The sequence below is a fragment of the Mytilus edulis genome, chromosome 5, assembly GCF_963676685.1.
Source record: "Mytilus edulis chromosome 5, xbMytEdul2.2, whole genome shotgun sequence".
Taxonomy (NCBI): Eukaryota; Metazoa; Mollusca; class Bivalvia; order Mytilida; family Mytilidae; genus Mytilus; species Mytilus edulis.
The window spans coordinates 6,009,517-6,026,855 of NC_092348.1; the positions used below are offsets into that span (position 1 = coordinate 6,009,517).

The 17,339-nt window shown below is 32.0% G+C and overlaps 1 protein-coding gene across 1 annotated transcript in view; it reads right to left on the minus strand.

Annotated features, from left to right (window-relative positions):
- Positions 1-17,339, minus strand: part of LOC139522674 (E3 ubiquitin-protein ligase RNF213-like) — a 194,954-nt gene that overhangs the window by 25,906 nt on the left and 151,709 nt on the right. The window contains exons 15-23 of the mRNA XM_071316142.1: positions 12,484-12,663; positions 11,541-11,698; positions 8,879-9,101; positions 7,416-7,586; positions 4,872-4,934; positions 3,965-4,074; positions 3,461-3,598; positions 2,931-3,087; positions 1,035-1,111 (exon numbers count right to left, since the gene is read on the minus strand). Of these exons, the coding sequence (XP_071172243.1) occupies positions 1,035-1,111; positions 2,931-3,087; positions 3,461-3,598; positions 3,965-4,074; positions 4,872-4,934; positions 7,416-7,586; positions 8,879-9,101; positions 11,541-11,698; positions 12,484-12,663 (1,277 nt within the window). The remainder of the gene's footprint in view (positions 1-1,034; positions 1,112-2,930; positions 3,088-3,460; positions 3,599-3,964; positions 4,075-4,871; positions 4,935-7,415; positions 7,587-8,878; positions 9,102-11,540; positions 11,699-12,483; positions 12,664-17,339) is intronic.

Below are 17,339 nucleotides of genomic sequence, written 5' to 3' on the forward strand. Positions count from 1 at the left end.
TATAAATTTCAAGATTGTAACATCTTAATCTAAGTAGACTGAAAATTGATTCATTCAACATCACAATCATATATACCGATGAAGGTTATCTGTTATCCGAAATATTTATAAATAATTACATTTATAGTTCCTTTTTATGTTATTGGTGTTGTTATGTACACTTTTTATGCGTTTATATATATCCAGGTGGTCGTGTGGTCTAGCGGGACGGCTGCAGTGCAGGCGATTTGGTGTCACGATATCACAGTAGCATGGGTTCGAATCCCGTCGAGGGAAGAACAAAAAATTGCGAAAGCAAATTTACAGATCTAACATTGTTGGGTTGATGTTAAGACGAGTTGTATATACATAATGTACACAGCCATGTAACACCATCATTGATGGCGATCCGATGGATAAATCTGTTGTAGAGTTGTCACTGACTCAGGCGTACTTATAAATATAATTATTTTCTGTGACTGTATCTTACATTAATATGTAGGATCCTTTACTATAGATAATTGAGCTGATCTGTAACAATAACATTTCCATGCCTTATATATCATGTACTGTAGTACGCCGCTAGATTAAAAACTGGCGAGGAAAGGTAACACACGGCCACTGAAAGTTAAATTATTGAGCCCAGGTGGTCGTGTGGTCTAGCGGGACGGCTGCAGTGCAGGCGATTTAGTGTCACGATATCACAGTAGCATATGTTCGAATCCCGACGAGGGAAGAACAAAAATTTGCGAAAGCAAATTTACAGATCTAACATTGTTGGATTGGTGTTTAGACGAGTTATATATATATATTAAAATCAGTCTAAAGATTTGCACAACGGTACTGATATAAGGTGTTATTAAACGAAAATATTGTTATTAAATCGTGTTGACACACACACATATATATATACGACTCTTGAAAACAATATACAGAAAATATGATACATCTTTCCATTGTTTTATTCTTTTCCTTAAAAAAACTTAAACGTCTTGAGTGAATGTGTCGTGATTAGCAAAATTAAAAAGGTATGTCTATGTTATAATTATGATTACCTATTGGAAATTTTGTCTCCTATAAGACAAGCCTGGATCAGTCCTGGTGGCGAATTGTCAGGATCATCAACTTTTGGCTAGGTATAGAAATTTGATATAAAATTGAGAAAGGAAATGGTGAATATGTCAAAGCGACAACTGGATATACATATTCTATAAGCAGATAATACAATGCTGATGATTTTTTTTCATAAAAAAAAAGTCATGATAGACCCATAACCAATATGATGTCTATCTATAAGAATTGTTCGACAAGATAAATATAAAAAAACATGTGGTGTGATTGCCAATGAGATAACTCTCCACGAAAGACCAAAATGACACAGAAATTAACCACTATAGGTCACTATACAGCCTTCAACAATGAGTAAAGCAGATACCGCATAGTCAGCTTTAAAAGGTTCCCGAAATAACAATCTTAAAAGAGAAAGCTAACGGCCTCATTTATGTACAAAAAATGAACGAAAAACAAATATGTAACACATATACAAACGACAACCACTGAATTACAGGCTCCTGACTTTGGGCAGACACATACGTAGAGAGTGTTGTGGGGTTAAACATGTTAGCTGGATAGCAACACTCCCCTTACCTAGGACAGTGGTATAAACGCAGTTGATAAAGACTGAGCTTATAATACAACAAATAAGAGGTTACTTTAGATGCACAACATACATTCATTAAATATCTGAAAGCACCAGTAAAAAGTAGAATCACAAAAATACTGAACTTAGAGAAAAATCAATTCGGAAAGTCCATAATCACATGGCAAAATCAAATAACAAAACGTATCAAAAAACGAATGGACAAGAACTGTCATACTCCTGACTTGGATATTAATCCTACCAAAAATGCGTTTATCAAACAAATGGACACAACTGTCATATTCATCACATGGTAAATGCATTTTCAAATCTAGAAAAGTACGGATCAAAACTGATTTTAAAGCGCTTAATTTGTATGACAGTCGCATCAAATTCCATTATATTGACAAAGATTTGATAAACGCATTTTTGGTAGGATTATTATCATAGCATTATTTATCACACTTTACCATTTAATTGATTCGAAAATTGTTACACTTTTTTTTTTTTTTTTTTCTCTAATTGATTCTTTATTGCACATATTGCTGTTTAACAATTAAACTTGGTGTACAGCATTTCATCAAGTTTCCCTATTAGATTACAACTGAATACCCAGGGATAATATTCATATAACTTTTTATTGCAATAAGACAATTTAAAAAAGTTAAGTAACAAATAGGTAAAAATGATACAGTAGGTAAAAATGTCGCAAATAGGGGTACAACCGCAACACGAACCCAACTAATAACTGGAGGTGAACTCAGGTGAGAGAATAAGCAGATCCTGTTCAATACGCGACACCCGTCAAGCTCAAGTCTAAATATTAGTTTTGAGAAACTTACGAGTAAAGGCAACAGTAGTATGCCGCTGTTCAAAACTCATAAATCCATTGACAAGAAACAAAATCGGGGTAAGAAAATAAGACTTAGGGAAACGCATTAAATACAAGAGGAGAACAACGATACAACATTAAAATGTAACACACACAGAAACGGACTAAGCATTAGACAAAATCCTATGAGAATAACAAATATAACATCAAAACCAAATACATGGATTAAGGATAGATAATTACCGTGACACGTATTATAGCAATGTTAATTCACACTCAAAAATAAGACAAAACAAACGACACAACAGAAACACAACGTTAAAATGTAACATAAACAGAAACGAACTATAATACAACTATAATATGACAGTTTCGTCCATTCGTTTTTGATGTGTTTTGTTATTTATTTCTCCTCATGTATGAAGACATCCAACTAATCATTTTTACCCTATTATTAGTTAAACATCTATTTTTCTATACCTGTTCATATCTTTCTACAATAACTTTTCTACAAAAAATATCCACAGGTTTGATAGTGTCCAAGCCACCGAAATTTCTCAATATACAATGTTGCAATTCTAGCCATGTTGGTTTCTGTTCCGATTTTGATGCAAATGCATACAACATCTTGATTAAACTGAAAGATATACTAGTAGCATGAAATTTACTACTCAAATATATTCTATATGTTCATTTTCAAATATTGTGTAAGTGTAAGTTTAAAATTTTAGAAGTACAAGGCAAATTAATGTATATATGCTGCACAGTTTTGATATTTAAAAAAATAGTTTTATATTATCCTCTTTAAGATAAGAATTCGAACAGTTTTAGACAAAATAGGAAATCACATTGTCTATATTTACAGAAGTACAACCTATAGTACGTCATATATTATAATGTTATATTAATTACAAATGTCTTTTCATTCGCAACAAATAAACAGCTGATCTGGTGCATAACTGTTATATTTGATTCATTTAATATATCTTTAGAAATGGTAATTATTTTACCTATAAAAATCTCTGAGTCCAAAAAATTCTCTCATTTCCGCTGAGGCCAGCTGAAACAGATCTAAATACGACTCTGCAAGTGGCTGTATAAGTGGTTTTATACAGTTCAATACGTTTCTGTTTGTGCAACAAATCCCCCTGTCAATATAAAAATGCATATAGGAAGAAAATGCTAATTTGTTTCGTTTTCTTTCTTCCGGTTCAACATCTTGTCCTTTATATCACTTTCTTGTGCATTTATATGAAACCAAAACCATGAAGAGATTTCAAATAAAGAATCTGAGAGAATTATTCTTTTTTTTCTTTGGCTCGGGACAAGTTGAATAGCATTCGTTATTCTACTTTCGGCATTATAAATTCTTTATTCATATTGCCTAATGAAAATAAAGAAAACAATCAATGAACTTCATACTTTAATCGAATTTTCAATTTATATCATAGCACCTAATGCAATAAGTACACAAATTAATATCATAAAAACAACAATAAAATAATAAACCTTACTCTGCACTTTCAATCAATTCAGTTATATCAGGAACGTCACGTTGTACAAGTATACCACGGTTCATTTTAGCCGGATCAAGTGACCAATTTGATATACCAATGAAGGCAACCTATAGGAGAAACATTTTATTTTACACGAACGAAGTTATACTATATAGGCTCAGATATGTCTGCTTTAAACAAAATTTGAGACTCTGAATCAGATGTTCTTTTTTAGTAACAATCCAGTGCCAAATATGAAAAGATTGTTGAAGACCTAAACCATGACGACAGAAAATGTAACACTTGTGTATTCTTCCTCACAAACTCAATTTAAGATCGCATTAGAGGAAAAAGAGATATCGTCTTTTAAAAACTGAATGCAACAATGTTAATAATGTAACACGAATCAAAAATCTAGCTGGAACATCTTTTTGCCTGTTTCTTTTAAGTTTAACCAATTATTGGCAGCATCGTCCTCTTGGTTTCAACATCAATATAAGCGACACTTTTCAGGGCATATATATGGTGATATAGTATAATCAAAGATAAAGCCTTATAATGGAATAAATTAATGCAATACCTTCACGTATATATGAGCCATCAAAACATAACAAAATATATCTAAATAACACCAAATCAAATATAAATGACATTTACAAAAAGTTTATTAAAACACTTGACTTTTAAATGTTATATGTTGAGGCCACATAGCCATAATATAAATTAGTTTTTATATGAATACGTGTATACTCAATTGAAACTGAATAAACACCTTTACTTCCGATCAATATAAAGCAAAACTCTGTACAAAGGAATTTTCAAAATAAGAATAAAAAGACGTTAAAGCACAAAAATAATGAACTCCGAGGAAAATTCAAAACGTAAAGTCACTAATCAAATTGTAAAATCAAATGATATGTTTTACCTTTTTATATTTCTCTTGATTTTCGTCATCGATGCATCCATCCTCTAAAAGTGGGTGCAAAGTCTGCAAAAAAAGACATCCCACATTTGATCATTAGCAATGATATAGAGCATGTAATGGACTGGTAATATAATAATCTGTTTTACTAAAAAAAAATCGACATATATTTATTAAAAATGCCAATATTCTGTCAATAATCTGTTTTATCTCGGTAAGGCAAATGGTACAAGTTCTGAAAACTTATCTTTTGTGGTAGTTCATCTGTAACGATCTTTTGATAAACAATGTTTAAGTTTATACAGAGAAATCTCAACTAATATAAAGAGAAGCGTAGCCTTGACATTTCTTTTTTTTAATCTCGGAATGTTGTATACAACTATGCATACATCAGGAGAGACTATCGCTGATATGCAATTAAAAGTACAAGATGATCTCCAATGTGTTGAAAAATGGTGTCATGAAAATAGCAGGTTCATAAATTCGTATAAGACGAAATGTTGGTTATAGGTACAAGACAAAGGTTGCGTTTAAATCAAGCAGAACCAGTTCTAACTATTGAGAATAATATTCTTCAAAAATCATCTATTGAAAAACCGTTAGGTGTTAGAATTGACTCTTATCTGTCCTTGACAGGCCATATTAATTACCTATGTTCATCAATTTCATCTAGACTTTTTTTACTCTCTAAAATCAAGAAATTTCTGAATACTGATCTAAGAACATTATTTTATAATTGGTTATATTCTCCCACTGATAGATTATTGTTGTATTATTTGGAGTGGTTGTGCTAAAAATTAGTTAGTCAGAATAACAAAATTGCAGAAAAAAGCTGCAATAATTATTTAAGATGCTGATCCACTTTCATCATCAGCTCCACTATTTTAACAGCTTGGATGGATGACAGTAGAAAACAGAATCTCATACCACAAATCAGTTTTGATGCAGAAATGCCTGAAAAATGAAGCCCTGTATATCTTACTGAAAAAAATAAAGAAATGCCAGAAATAAACCAATATTGTTTGAGAAATTCCTCTTGCAAAAATTTACATGTTCAAAAGCCAAAACAGAGCTTTATAAGAAATCTTTTATATATTCAGGATCTATCTTATGGAATAATTTACCAATATTCCTGAAAAAATCAACATCAAGTACAAGCTCATTAAAAAAAAACGATTTAAAGAATTACTGGTTGGAATCATTAGAAAATTTGTGTTTTTTATATGTATGATAATTTTCCCACACTTACTCAAACTTGTTACTGTTGATGTTATTACTATATATATGTCATATATGAATTTGTAATTTTTACCTGTTTTAAAAATTTGTATACTTCATGACAATTTTTATTTCATTATTCATGTATGTGTGTCTGTTTGATATTTTGTAGTTGTTTGTTATATTTCATTGTATTTCATGAGGGCCCTCAGGGAAGATTAGCTTTATAGCTAACTGTGTAACCCACTTTAAATAAAGAATTATTAATATTATTATTATAATCAATAAAAAAAAATCATCTGTATAAAATAATATGTCTACAAAAGAGAGAAGAAGTCGAGTTAACAGAATCAGCCCTGAATGACAATGGAAAAACATCGGTTGAGCTTATGGAGTTTTACTAAGTATAGACTTTCTGTGTTGTTATTTTACACATTTGGTTCCTGTCTGGGTGCAGGTTGGTTCCAGTTAAAACATTTGTTTACAGATATCCTAAATCAGGAGCCTATTGTTTCGTGGTTTTCGTTTGTCAATATGATTCATAAGTATTTCTCTTTTTTCGTTTTTTTATATAGATTAAATCATTGTTTTCCTGTTTTATATGTTTTACACTAGTCATTTCGGATCATTCATAACTTTGTGTTTGGTGTGAATAAAGACCTATTAATGTTTACTTTTACATATTGTGATTTGGAAGACAGTTGTCCCATTAACACTTATATCACATTCTTTTAGTGGTTGTCGTTTATTAATGTGGTTCAGAAGTATTTCTCTTTTCTCGTTTTTTTTATTTAGATTAAACAATTGTTTTCCTGTTTCAAATGTTTTACACTAGTCATTTAGGATCCTTTATAGCTTGGTATTTGGTGTGAAAAAATACCTATTAATGTTTACATTCCATATTGTGATATAGAGAGTTGTCGTATAAGCACTTAAACCACATTTTCTTAGTTCTATTTTAACAAAATACGACGAACCACTGGTGTGAACAATAGCAAATAATGTTCTAAAAATATTCAAATTGGATTTTTTAAGAGGGTTTTCTCTATTATATAGTCATTTTATAGAATTAACTTTTTGCAAAACTATGTATTATTCTTAATAATAATGATGTTTTTGTCCCATGCGGATAACCCTGGTCGGTGTTGTGTGTCTGTTGTGTCGTATTTGATGCGTTTCCCTCAGTTTTAGTTTGTAACTCGCATTTGTATTTTTCTGTATCAATTTATGAATTTTGAATACTGTCTTTATTTCCAGATACTTAAATGTAAAATCATGTGCACAAGAATTAATTTAAAGGTGAATAATTTGATTTTATATATTGTTAACCTTCAATGGCATTTTTGGAGAGTCCTCAGCAAGACCAACTTCATCTAATACAACTACTGACACATATCTGTCAAGGTCTTTATCCCTTTGGTAAGATGCACACTGTCGAAATGCACCAATAATTCCTTCTGGTACTGATAAAGGACTGCATTGGTAAGATACCATCTGAACCTGAAAACAAACCAAAGTTTTTAAAATACTGAGTTCACAAATAAATAGATTTAAAAAAGCAAAAGGAAATGTTTATTCGATGCACACTTTTCGTTTTACATGTACTGTAAAGACATTTTATAGAAAAAAAATATATAAATCACTTGCATTAATGATCGATTCTTAAAGCTAGCTAATACGATTTTTACCATAGCTTTTGATAACAGAAACATTCTTCCACTTAAAAGATATTTGTTGCCACATATTCTTTTTTTTTATGATATAAACTAACATTGATTCAGAGAATACAAAAGTAAAAAGTTTGTCTATGACTTATTATGACACTTTTATCCATCTTATAGTTATTATCATTTCTTTGCATACTTTTTGTAAACCGCCATGACTTGTAACTCAATAAAGCTTATCAACTTAGCTTACAAGAGTAACTGTCAGGGTCTCGCATGTAAAACAGAATCTGTTAACCTTTTTTAGCACCTGAGATCACACTTGTGTTTTGTAGGGTTTGTGTTGCTCAGTTTTCTTTTGTTATGTTTTGTTTACTGTTTATCTTTTCATCGTTTGACATAGCATTGTTTTCGACTGAGTTTGAATATCCCTTTTAAATCTGTAGTTGCTCTTTTAACATTGACAATGTATGGATGATAAACCTAAAACATAACTGTAATAGTGGGTTTTGAAGTCATACCCTCATGATTGTATCTTCATGGTACCATCATGTTTCCTATTTAAAAATTACTTGAACCCTTGTTTGTGCCTAACTTTTGTGTTAAATACTCACGGATATGGTGTTCGAAACTGAGTGTCTTTATATTTTCTAAGTTATTTTGACAGAAAAATTTGTGAAAGGAATGTTTATAATCAAGCATAATTATACCCTTTCAATGACTACTAAGTAAATTGAGAGCGACATGTATTTCCAATTCACTGTCGCTTAAACGGTCATAAAGTATCTGGTATTTCTTCATAGTATTTTAAAATGATAGTTGTGATAGATGTGTTAGTTTGATTGACTTGAAACTACAATATAAGAACAAGAATGTGTCCATAGTACACGAATGCCCCACTCGCATTATCATTTTCCATGTTCAATGGACCGTGAAATTGGGTAAAAAATCTAATTTGGCCTAGATAGTAAAATGATCAACGAATAGGCCCCAAAAAAAACTAGTATAAAACTATTCAAACGGGAAAAACATCAGTCTAATCTATATAAAACATGGAAAACGAAACGAGATATGAGAAACACTTATGAACCAAACCAACAAACGACACTACTGAACATCAGATTATACCTGTTTATAGGTTTTGAAGATGTCATCCTGAGCAGCATTTCCCTGCATGGAATCAGAAACTATTGTCTTTGCTAAAGATTTAGAACTTCCAGGTTTACCAACTAAAAACATTGGTATTCTCATTTCAATGCACACTATCATCATAAACACATTCTCCTTTAAAGCCTGATTTCTTGCAATATTCGGAGCAAGCTTTACACTGTCTAAAAATACAGTTTGGCACCTATAAATAGAAATGCAGAAAAATAAAGTAAATAGTGAAAGTTGATTTTGGTAATACATATTGATTGCTTTTGGACCATTTTCAGCTCCAATACATTCATTTCATAAAAAAATCACTAATCTTATGAAAACATTTTTTTGGCATGAATTTTGAAAAAGAGGATTTATTTACTTAAAACAGCTGTTTTACTGCTCTTTGATATGATGTTTTTTCTCTTTGACATATTCCCAATTTCCGTTCCAAATTTTATGTTTTCATTGTAATGACTAATACAACAAGTATGTTAAAGCAGATAAAAACAGACGGTGTTGAAACTCGTCTGGACTGGTCATTTTTTTTTAACTATTGAAAATACAAAGGATTTTGGTATCTCAGACATAGATTACCTGAGCCGTATTTAGCACAACTTTTTAAAGTTAAGGTCTTTAACGCTCTTCACTTTGCACATATCTGGCTTTGACATTATTTTGATCTGCGTGTCACTGATGAGTCTTATAAAGACAAAACGCGCGTTTGGCATATCAAATTATAAACCTGGTACATTTGATAACTGGACACACCAGATAGATGTTTCACTGTGAAGAATAGTATGATAAATAACCAACAGCTGCTGTAACAATCATTATTATTGCCAAACAGATATATACACTGTTCGAACAAGAATGTATCCATAGTACACGGATGCTCCATCGGAACTCTCATTTTCTATGTTTAGTGGAACGTACAAACTGGGGGAAATCTCTAATTTGGCATTGAAATTAGAAAGATCATATCATAGAAATCATGTATACTAAGTTTCAAGTTGCTTGGACTTCAACTTCATCAAAAACTTTCTCGACCCAAAACTTAAACCTGAAGCGGGACAGACGGACAAACGGCCAGACTAACAGACGAACGAACGAATGAACGGACTGACGGTCGGACATACCAGAAAACTTAACGTCCATAAATGGTGCATGAAATGCATTCTAAGAAACCCAAATATCTAAATGTATTTAATTTGTATTAATATGTACTTTTAATAGATTATTTATATTTTCCAGGAAAGATAAAAACCCAGAAGACAATGATTTAACCATTATGAAAGAGCTAAAAAAAACACAGTTCCGACAAAACTACACAGAAAACCATGGTTGGTTTACCAGAACTTTAACAAACAAAAGGTAAAATAGTAAAATAGTGAGGAATGTTACAACCATTAAGACTTAATCAAATGACAAATTAAAAATCTTAAACACATCAAAGGAATGGTTAAGCACCAGTCCCACTAGACAACGATCTCAAATAAATTCAGATCGTGGTGATTGCGGTATACGCGGTATGCAAATGTAATTTTTGTTGCTTTCACGATGTAGCTACTTCTTGTTACGCTTCTACAGCGATCCCGCTACGATTATACACCGTTTTCACGCCGCTTATTCTGCTACCTTACTACGCTTATCAAAATCTTTCTACGTTCATCCGGTTCTCAATACGGTCATACCATATATCCGATTGCAACACGATCTTATCAAGCATCTACTGCGATTACAGAACGTTCTTACCAAGATTATACTAAGTTCATACTGCGATCTTACTACCGAACTCAGCAATAACGTCTACATTGTGTTCCATTTAAATATTGCTATACTCCTTATATTTCTGATTTATTAGTAGTAGAAACAACCCAATCATATTAAAAAAATCTACCATAACACGCGCGCGTGGTGGTAGGAGTAGCTGTAGAGGCAAATGAAGAGTGAACTCTAATAGTAAATAATCCTGACGAGATGTCATACCTACCAATGCATCCAATACAACCTGAATCACAACCTACTGCTGGTCAATCAAGCTCAATGACGATGTTTTAGTGAACGAAAGCAGGGATGACACAGATGTGTCAAGCATGGTTGAGCCGTTGGAGAAAAAGGACAAGAGGTCCAAATTATATACAGACAAAAATGTCAATTTTGCACCCAAGCCAGGAGCCTCTTGCCTTTGTCAGTCTTGTGTGAATTTTAAATTTAGTTTCTCATGTATAAATTGGATTTTAGTATGACTTCCATTTTCACTGAACTAGTATACATATGTGTGTGGTATTGCAATCTTTGGGATCTTACCAAAACCTTACAGCGCTCTAACTACGCTTCTACTACGACATGATTTCGGCACGACCACACCATGATTGGTTTGAAAATGTTCAAAGGTGGCCGCGTTCATCACGTTCTTGAAGACCTCACCACGACCGTAATACGACCTTACTGCGATCTACACGATCGCACTAAGATCGTCAAAATTTGCATTTTTTTTCACATATCGTAGTCTAATCGTGGCCTAGTGAATCTGCGGTATTAAAAAGTGGCACTTTCTTTAATGGTTAATAGTTCCTTAACATGGACACCTTGTCATTAAATTACATCTTAACTCGTATAAAAGCCATTATAAATATATCGTTTTTACTTTAAAATTTCCTGCTCTATTTCATCTGCTCCCTGTTTCAATTTCAGTGGAGATTTGAAATACTTTGCCACAGCTTTTCGATAGCCATCTCTGTTCTTTAAACAAGCGTGGTAACTCACTCCGATCGCAAGAATCAATGCCCTGGTTACATCATCAACCTATAAAATTATAACAGCAGCTGTAATATAATTGATTTTCTTGTTAATGTTAGATAAATAAAAAAATGACAGAAAGCTAAAGAAAAGCTATAGATAGAAGGCAGTAGAAAGATATTGGACATATATTGCGAATGGATAACAACTGGCATGTTAAAAAGGTTTTGACATGGACACCACAAGAGAACATAAAGCCTTGACGACCGAAAGGCACATGGAGAAGAGATATAGCAGCAGACATAAAAAGACATGGTTATACCTGGATTCAAATAGACAAAATCGCAAAAGATTGAACGAGTTAAAGGTCCTTTGTTGATGCCTTATGTGTTCAAGAAGAGGAAAAGGATTTAGTAGAGATAGTTAAAAAACAACAAAATTAAAAGTAAAGTGCATTGACATATAGATTATTGGTCAACCAAAAAAGAGGCGAAAGATACCATAAAATATTAAAACTCATTCGTCGAAAACAACTGACAACTGCCATGTATAAAAACGAAAAACGAGAAAATGCCATTCCAAAACATACATAAATCACGCATATAGAAAAAAGACTAACAGCACGAATCCCACAGCATATCGGAATGGTTCTCAGTCGCGCCAGATGGTTATGCAGACCCGGTCCCAAATATTGTATAGTCGTGGTGTGTGTACGTTCGAAACAAACGACAAGTGATTCAGGAAGTCATATTTGGGGACAATGGTACGTGATTGAGATTTGAAAAATTGGAACATATCCGTCTTCATCTGTAAATCAAACTTAATTTAAGAAATATATCAATAAAGATCACCTCCTGCTGCTGTTTGACTTCTTGTACTTCATCATCAGAATCTGATTCTGGATCAATATTTCCGCTTGTTTGTGTCATCTTACTAAACAGTAAGTTTTGCGTTTGACTTTGTTTTTTGAACCAACTCATCACTTGCAAAGTCCTTTCTACGTCTCGTAGACTAACAAAACTACATTCATCCTACAATGTAACCATATCATATTTGAAATACATGTATTGAACGCAAAACATTTACTATGTTTGGTTATCTAAGTTTTATCTTTTGAATGTCAAAATGAATTTGTGTTTTCTTGAACAAAAAAAATCAGAAAACAATAATGGAAATAATGTATAATAAGTAAAATAACAAAATACCGAACACCAAGGAAAATTCACTTCGAAAAGTCCCTTTTAAAATGGCAAAAATTAAAAAACGCTGAAACCTATTAAACGATGGAAAAAACAAACATCATTTTCCTGTTTAAATTGTGTTTTTTTTTATTATGGCACCCTCAACGGAGTTGGGATGACATATTGTTATTCTACGTTTCTTTTTTTTCCTATTATGGCACCCTAAACGGAGTTTGGGTGACATATTGTTATTCTACGTTTCTTTTTGTTTTTTTTATTATTTTTCTTCCACACATTTTTGTCCAGTCTGGAACTCTCATATGAATGGACCCAAGAAGATGGAACTGTACCATAATGTTAACCACCAAATGAAGATTTGCTTTTTGGGGGTGGCACTTTCAAAATGGCTGCCGTTACCATGGAAAAGAAACAAATGTGAAAAAATCCCGTTTTTTGTTTTGGTGAACTATTTGGATACTATTTAACTCAGAATCATTATATTTTAATACAATGTAGGTGCCCACTATATACAGGTGTTGGATGATTTTGGCACTCATTGGAACTACTATGTTGCCATGGAAACTACTCCAAAAAATTCAAAAATCTCAAAATGTTCCAAACTTAATGAAACTTCACAGTAACGATGAGCAACATCGGAAGATGTGAAATTTGGCGTTGGAATTTCCAAAATCGCTGTTGTTACCATGGAAACAATGCAAAAAGGTCAAAACTTTGAATTTTCACAGAACATTCTAGAACATCAATGTTTAATTTATTCTAGAGACATTAAATGGTATATGATTGTGGAGGGAAAAAATTGCAGCGGGGGTTTGACTTTGGAATATTCAAAATGGCCGCCGTTACCATGGAAACAGCAAAAATACAAAAAACTTCAAAATGCTTCAAATTTATTATAACTTATAACAAATGTTGCCCAGCTAATGTAGACTTGACTTTTGAGTTTGGAATTTCCAAAATGGCCGCCGTTACCAATGCTACCGCTCACCTGGCAATAGGGGAAGGGTGCCATCCGCTAATGCTTGCAATGGCAAATCTAGTTATTATTAAGGTAGATCATAAGTAAATATTTTTTGAGACAGAATTTTCTTATACTTAGCCAAAATGAAGATTTTACTATGCTCTTTTCAAAAATATAATAAAAAGTATGGGTCACCGTGCTATTTTTCAAGCTATATGTCGTTGAAAATTGCTTAAATTTGGTTAGATTGTTCATGGAAAAACACATTTGTGTGCATAAAAAAAATCTATGAGATAGAATTTTGAAATAAATTGTGAAAAGATAGTTTTTGTATTATATTTTAAGAAAAAAAAAAGAAAAAGTGGTGTCACCGAACTTGTTTTCTTGCTACAAGTAAAAAGAAAAAATTTCCCTATCAGTCCAGTATAATTTTTTTACTAAAAGAGTTATCTTCCCTTAAATGGCCCATTTGAAAAAAAATGATTCTAAAAACACAAAAAATGATATTTGTTTAAATATTTTGAATTATACAGAACAATACTAAGTTTTCTTTGTATTATTAAACAGTCTAACCTTTAAATTGCAAATCTGTCTCAAAATTTGCAAATTTAAGCAAATAACTAGACCCATTTTTTACTGTGATTGTACAATCCAAGATGGCGGTATACCATGTATCTACCTTAAGTCACCAAAAAGACTTTATGTTTTTGTCCCGTTTCTTATTAGGTCTTTCCACTTTTCTGTGGAAAGACCTATTGTTTTTCTTCTGATTATTTTTTTTTTTTTTTTTTCTTCCGCCTAATTTTGTTCTTGCGATAAACATTTGTTTCGCAATATGTCGCTTAGATATTTTGTATATGATATAGAACAGTTTATGCGCTTTTGAAATTTACCCTGCGTAAACGAATACTTTTCTTTGTAGGAGTTATCTCCCCAAACACTGTTTTCCTTGTTAGCGCATCTCCTTCGCAACCGTAAAAGATTATGACAAATTTATTTTACAAAATTGCTCGTTATATCCTTCGCATGATTTGTCCTTTTTTGACCGAAGCGATATGACCGCTCCATATGAGAGTTATTTCCCCTTATGCATCTCATATAAGTGATATGAATTTCTATCTTATAAATCATAAGTGATAGAGACCTAGGATCTTTTGATTTGAGGTCCTTGGTCCCAAAAAATGAAAATTAGGTCAAGGTCAAAGGTCAAGGTCATATTCTGATATTTGAATTTGGCTTATTTTCACTTATATCCAAAGACTGTATAAGATATCAACAAATTATTTTTACTAAATTGTTAGTTGTGACATGTCGTAAGATGTAAATTTTGATTGCAAGCGTACGTTGAATGTAAAAGGGAGTTTTCTCCCCTCTTGTATGTAAAAATACGCGTTTGGTGATATAACTCATTAACTAAATATAATTAAGACCTATGGTCTTTTGATTTGAGGTCCTTGGTTTATGACCTTGAAATTGATCTCAAGGTCATAGCTTAATTTGACGTTCTAGATTTTGACCTTTGCTTTTATTCTATATGTTTACATGATAAATATATACAACTTTTAGAAAAAGGTATCAAACCATTTAACCTTGAAAAAAAACAACCGGAAGTGACCTTTTGTTAACCGGAAGTAGCTATTTTTTTGTACTTTATTAATATAAAAGTATATTGAACCAGATATTTTTGGAATCAGTGTCAAGTAAATATTCAAATATAATCGTAAGTAAGATTTTTCAAACCGGAAGTAACAAATCATCTCCCTTATTTAAAAAAAAATGTATGGAAACAATATATTTTTGGAATCAGTTTACTAGGAGCTATCATTTGACGATTGAAATGACATTTTAAACTTAGTTTCACAACTTTTCATATCAAAATACATTGTTTTGATGGAAAGACCTTCAGAGAACAATTGGTTTTTAATTCTTATTAAGGTCTTTCCTTTTACAAAAGGGAAAGACCTTACTGTATTTCTTTTGTTTATTATTAGGTCTTTCCACTTTTCTGTGGAAAGACCTATTGTTTTTCTTCTTCTTTTGTTCTTGCGATAAACATTTGTTTCGCAATATGTCGCTTAGATATTTTGTATATGATATCGAACAGTTTATGCGCTTTTGAAATTTACCCTGCGTAAATGAATACTTTTCTTTGTAGGAGTTATCTCCCCAAACACTGTTTTCCTTGTTATCGCATCTCCTTCGCAACCGTTAAAGATTATGACAAATTTATTTTACAAAATTGCTCGTTATATCCTTCGCATGATTTGTCCTATTTTGACCGAAGCGATATGACCGCTCCATATGAGAGTTATTTCCCCTTATGCATCTGATATAAGTGATATGAATTTCTATCTTATAAACCATAAGTGATAGAGACCTAGGATCTTTTGATTTGAGGTCCTTGGTCCCAAAAAATGAAAATTAGGTCAAGGTCAAAGGTCAAGGTCATATTCTAATATTTGAATTTGGCTTATTTTCACTTATATCCAAAGACTGTATAAGATATCAACAAATTATTTTTACTAAATTGTTAGTTGTGACATGTCGTAAGATGTAAATTTTGATTGCAAGCGTACGTTGAATGTAAAAGGGAGTTTTCTCCCCTCTTGTATTTAAAAATACGCGTTTGGTGATATAATTCATTAACTAAATATAATTAAGGCCTATGGTCTTTTGATTTGAGGTCCTTGGTTTGTGACCTTGAAATTGATCTCAAGGTCATAGCTTAATTTGACGTTCTAGATTTTGACCTTTGCTTTTATTTTATATGTATACATGATAAAGATATAAAACTTTTAGAAAAAGGGATCAAACCATTTAACCTTGAAAAAAACAACCGGAAGTGACTTTTTGTAAACCGGAAGTAGCTATTTTTTGTACTTTATTGATATAAAAGTATATAGAACCAGATATTTTTTGAATCAGTGTCAAGTAAATATTCAAATATAATCGGAAGTAACATTTTTCAAACCGGAACTAACAAATTATCTCCCTTATTTAAAAAAAAAATGTATGGAAACAATATATTTTTGGAATCAGCTTACTAGAAGCTATCATTTGACGATTGAAATGACATTTTAAACTTAGTTTCACAACTTTTCATATCAAAATACATTGTTTTGATGGAAAGACCTTCAATTGTTCTCTGAACAATTGGTTTTTAATTATTATTCTGATTCTTCTTTTTGTGACCCCTTAAACTGTCCCACCTGGAACTAGGAAGCAGTAGAGGATGGAAATTTTATATTTTTTATGGGTATAGGTCTGCATCATGGGGGTTGCAGAACCCAATGTCCGTGATACCAGGGTGTCATCTTGGCATAATTAGGGGGGCTCAAAGATGGGTGGGGTCAAATTTTTTTTACATTTCTTAAATTTCCTACTGTATGTAGAGTAGATGGAATAATGATTACTTCTATGAATATTTACAGACACATGTCTGCTTCAACATGGAACTTTTTTTATTTCAGTAGGGGGTCTCCTGGCATAATTTTAGGGGGGTGAATTTTCATGGAACATTCCAGAACATCAAAGTTAAATTTATTTT